Source organism: Sinocyclocheilus anshuiensis, unplaced genomic scaffold (assembly GCF_001515605.1).
Source record: "Sinocyclocheilus anshuiensis isolate Anshui unplaced genomic scaffold, SAMN03320099.WGS_v1.1 scaffold338, whole genome shotgun sequence".
Classification (NCBI taxonomy): Eukaryota; Metazoa; Chordata; class Actinopteri; order Cypriniformes; family Cyprinidae; genus Sinocyclocheilus; species Sinocyclocheilus anshuiensis.
The window spans coordinates 123,646-128,361 of NW_015542339.1; the positions used below are offsets into that span (position 1 = coordinate 123,646).

Below are 4,716 nucleotides of genomic sequence, written 5' to 3' on the forward strand. Positions count from 1 at the left end.
GATCAAAATCACCCTAAACATCAAGCCTAGCCCTAAAATCTACCCATGATTGTTATAAGAAAAAAAAAAACATTAACATTGTAAGATATATATCGCAAACTTACAAAATTAAAAATTATATTTGTATTAACTACAAATTATGAGATTTTATTAGTTGTCATGGAATGCAACCACGTATCTAGATTTTGCACTGGTAACTGATTTGCATTATTCCTTAAGTGAATCTTTCATTAAAACACCGCAGACCGCAAGTAAATGGCAATCAAGTTGTTAGTGAATTTCCTCCCTTGATTTCTGATTGTCCAACCTGGTCTCGTGAGGTCATAATAATTAGCATGAGATGGCAAAATTGGAAGTAAGCTTACAACTCGGGTCGCGAAAAAAACTAAGACCCAAACATAAATATCAAGCTCAGCCTGTAAAGGCATGATTGTTATAGAATTTTTTGTACAAAAGTCATATGAATTATACGATTTTGCGAACTTGCAGAAATTATGTGATATTACGATTTGTGATGGAATTGTGTTGAATGTGTCAAGCGATCACAAATCTCGAACTTTGCACTGTTAACTGATTTGCATAATTGCTTTAGAGAATCGTGCGCTAAAACAACACAAATATAGAAACAGACAGACACAGACAGAAAGGCTATAAAGTCGTTGTTAGCTAATTCTGTCACTTGATTTCTGATTGTCCAATGTCATGAGATGGCAAAATTGGAAGAAACTGTACGACTTGGGTTGCAAAAAATAACCCAAACTTAAATGTAATGCCCAACCCAATACAATATATTATACGATTATGCAAAGTCGTAGAAATTCTAGAAATTGTAGAATTGCATGGAATGTGTCCTGTATCTCAAATTTGCACTGTTGACTGATTAGCATAATTCCTTAAAGGGGTCATATGATGCTGCTAAAAAGAACATTATTTTGTGTATTTGGTGTAATGAAATGTGTTTATGAAAAAAATTAACTTAAATTATTTTAGCAAATGGTTGCAATATAACAAAGAGGGAAAAATTTAAGGGGGTCTGAATACTTTCCGTACCCACTGTATATTGTTAACATCGCTAGAGGACAGTCGAGATTATGGGCATCTCACAAGACAAATTTGAGAAGCCACAGACTCTCCATTGCGCACCATTTCACGAGTTCACACTAACATATAATGTGATTAAGCAATTAGTAGCATATTTGAGAGCTTCTGATTTGTAGGCAAGAAAAAGGGCTTGATACGGTTGGATTGGTGATGGGAGGTTAAATTCCGACGTGGTGACCTCTTTTTCCTGATCTTATTTACTTATAAACTCCTATTTGATGAAATAGGAGTTTCGCTGTCAAGCACGGAAAGGTTGGATGGAGTTTGGGGTTGAATAGAAGTTATTGTGAATTCCAAGCATCTCAGGAAACCACAAAAAGCCAGTATGAACATAGCGTCGAGTCTACGAGCGGTATGGAGTGAGTGGTACCCTGTGCGGAGAATGTGGATACATTTAGAAAGGATGTCGAAAGTTATCGGCTGTCTAGCATCTGGGTTTGGAGGATGAGAGCACTGAATTCCTTTGATCAAAAGAGATGTTTGAGAATTGTTTATTTCAGGAGAGGGGGCACCGTAGATTAATTTGTGAAAAAAAAATTGGATGCCGCCTAGATAACCTTTGATTTACCGGGCTTGGAGGTTGTTACAGGTGTTAAGGTAGGAAACGAAAGATGTGATTGAGAGGAAGGAGAAATCGGGAAATGGCAGGTTGTACGAGAGGTGGAAAGCTTTAAATCATCTCCAAGCAGTTAGATAAGATTGGATGGTTCTGGGTGAAACTGCTTGGAGGATCGAACCGAGTGACGCGTTGAGGAGGTTTTAAGGGGGGAGCTATGAGGAAGAGGTGCATGGGCTGCAATTGTCAGCCGAGGTAGCCTGACGTTCATCTCATGTTGTTTGTGTCCCCGCAGACTAATTTTATAAACTGCATTCTGCAATTAAACACTCGTAGCGCTGCATTTCTGCCGTTTGTTTTTTCTCAAATGTGCTTTGAGACTGCATCACTGTGCTTAACACACATACGCACCAACTCTCTGGTACACAGCTGCATTTCAGTGGCTTTAAGTGTATTGCTCATTTGACAAACACAAATTGATTTCCCACAGGGTGGATTGTGAGGAAAAAGTAGGGTCCAGGAAACACGCTGGATGGGGCAAACAAATTCCTCTATTCTGTTCCCTCCCACTTCCCATCGCTCTCTTTAATAAGATGTCTGCCTCTTTGTTTGCCTGCTGTAAAAAAAAACAGAGAGAGAAACTGCTATTGATTAACAGCACTGCATGAAAAAACGCGCAGTGGGGTCTCTTCTGAAAGCGCTCAGCCTCTCTCTAAGCTTGACCTTTGAGGCTTCTCAACTTTTTGAATTCATTGGCATTGTTTAAAAGCGGCACAAACACGGATCTGTTGCACCTACGCACGCTGATAGCCGCGAGCCAAATCTAAAAGTTTCAAATGAGACGGCATCTGGAGACCAAGCATTTTGGCTGTTGGTTCTGTCATTCAGTGCAGTCATCTGCTGCGATGAGGTAGCGTTCGTTACAAATAAAGTTTATCATGCATTGCAACATATGCCAGCTCTCAAAACCCTCATTTTCTCACTCGTTTTGTCTAGCCTGCATCCTGTTTAAGCTTGGATTATGGTCCTGGGAGCCCCGGGGCTCCAGCTTCTTTGAAGGCCCCCAGTTGCTGTTATAATTCCACATAGACTTCCATTTCTAAGTGCATTACTCTAGATGAGATTTGTGTTTGTTGTCACACACAATGGTAATCAAATGCTGTCGATAGAGATTACTCAGAACATTCCTTTAATTATGTAAGCCCATTTCAAACCCATAATAGAGAATTCAAACTTAATAAATAAATATATAAAGAAAATATAATAATACCACACGTATACCTGTTAGATAATTAACAATACTACTTATACTATTATTTTTATTATCTTAAGTTTAATAATTTAAATGCAATTATGATGATTTTAATAACAATAATAATTATTATAATAATAATGTTTTATTATTATATATGAACGTTTATATTTAATACTTATTATTGTGATATATTTTTTAACAAACCAAGGAAATTAGCATAGAAAATGTGGACTTTTATTATTATTATTATTATCATCTCCATATTAATTATTTTTAATGTAATTGTAATCATTATTCTTAATAATGATGACTATTATTTTGATTATTATACATTATAATTTATATTTTAAAAATTTATATAATAATATTGTGATTTTTAAAAAAGCAATTTCAAAAATTTCAGTTTAAGGCATAACTTTTTTCATAACCATCCCTGATGGTGAGGATGATCATGTATTATTATTATTATCATCATCCTCACTGTTGTTGTATAAAATTGTACAATGTATTATTATTTATTATTATTGTTGTAAATAAGGTATTTTATTTAATAATAATAATCGTCATCATCATCATTATTATTTAATGTTGATATAATTGTAATTATGATTTATGATTTTTTTTTGTAAACATAATTATAATAATTATTGTGATTTTTTTTTTTTTTGTTAACTGTTCATTAGCATAAAGCATAACCTTCCCTGATGATGATGATAATAATAATAATGTATTATTATTTATAATTTATATTTCTAGTTTACAACTGTATGCCAGAATTTAAGTTAAATATCCGATTACAAAACAATGTATTCATAAATGTATTCATAATTAATACATATGTAAATAATTGTGCCTAAAGAGTTAACCAAGTAAATAATAATAATAATAATTAATTATTATTATTATTATTACTATTATTAAATTATTGTTTTCCGTTAGCAGTGATTATTTTAGTATCATTGAGATATAATTATAACATTAAATATTTTGAATTTGTTTTTATTTTTGTATTTTCCATTTTCATTTTCATTTATCATCATTGTCATCATCATCATCATCATCATCATCATCATCATTTTAATTACCTTTCATGAGTGTTTAATTGTTTTTAATTAGTCTTTCAGTTTTTTGTCTATAGTTTTTATTAATTTTTAGTTTTAGTTATTTTATTACATTGTTACACTAAATGAAAATGAGATTTAGTTAGCTATAATAGCTCTATAATAACTATTAATAAGTCAGTCGGTCAATTAGTTAGTTTGTTTGTATTTATTGCCAGTATTACACATTTTTGAAGGGAGGGCACTCAGACATTTTTTCACAATTTTCATCAGATTCATAGCAAAACAGACACTATTATATATATCTTTGTGAATATTTTTCTCTCCTTGTAATTGAATTCAACTTAAATTCTGGCATAGAGTTGCAAACCCTGAAAGAATTATCACATCTTTTTAAAGAAGCAACATTATATTTTATAAACCGCCTTGTTATGGCCACCCACTGTTTTTTTGTTCCTAAACCTTTTTGTCATGTTCTTCTCTGCACCTTCACACTTTTTTTTCCCATTTCCATTCTTTGTTTTGGTTTTGGTTGGGAGAGGTTGAGTCACACTGTGCGCATGAAGACTAATATGCACATCCAAGGAAGGCGACAGAATCCGTGCTCTGTAGGGCACTTGTGAGTCACTCGATGACCGACTTCAAATATGACGCACATTCAAACACCCAATTACCAGAATGCCTCTGCGTGCACATCCAACATGCTCAAAAACACATATCCAAGCAACGCATTGTCTTTAAAA

The 4,716-nt window shown here is 33.5% G+C and overlaps 1 protein-coding gene across 1 annotated transcript in view; it reads right to left on the reverse strand.

Annotated features, from left to right (window-relative positions):
* Window positions 1-1,403: 1,403 nt before the first annotated feature.
* Window positions 1,404-4,716, reverse strand: part of LOC107691190 (alpha-2A adrenergic receptor-like) — a 14,536-nt gene continuing 11,223 nt past the window's right edge. Inside the window, exon 3 of the mRNA XM_016489687.1 lies at window positions 1,404-1,472. Coding sequence (XP_016345173.1) covers window positions 1,404-1,472 — 69 coding nt within the window. The remainder of the gene's footprint in view (window positions 1,473-4,716) is intronic.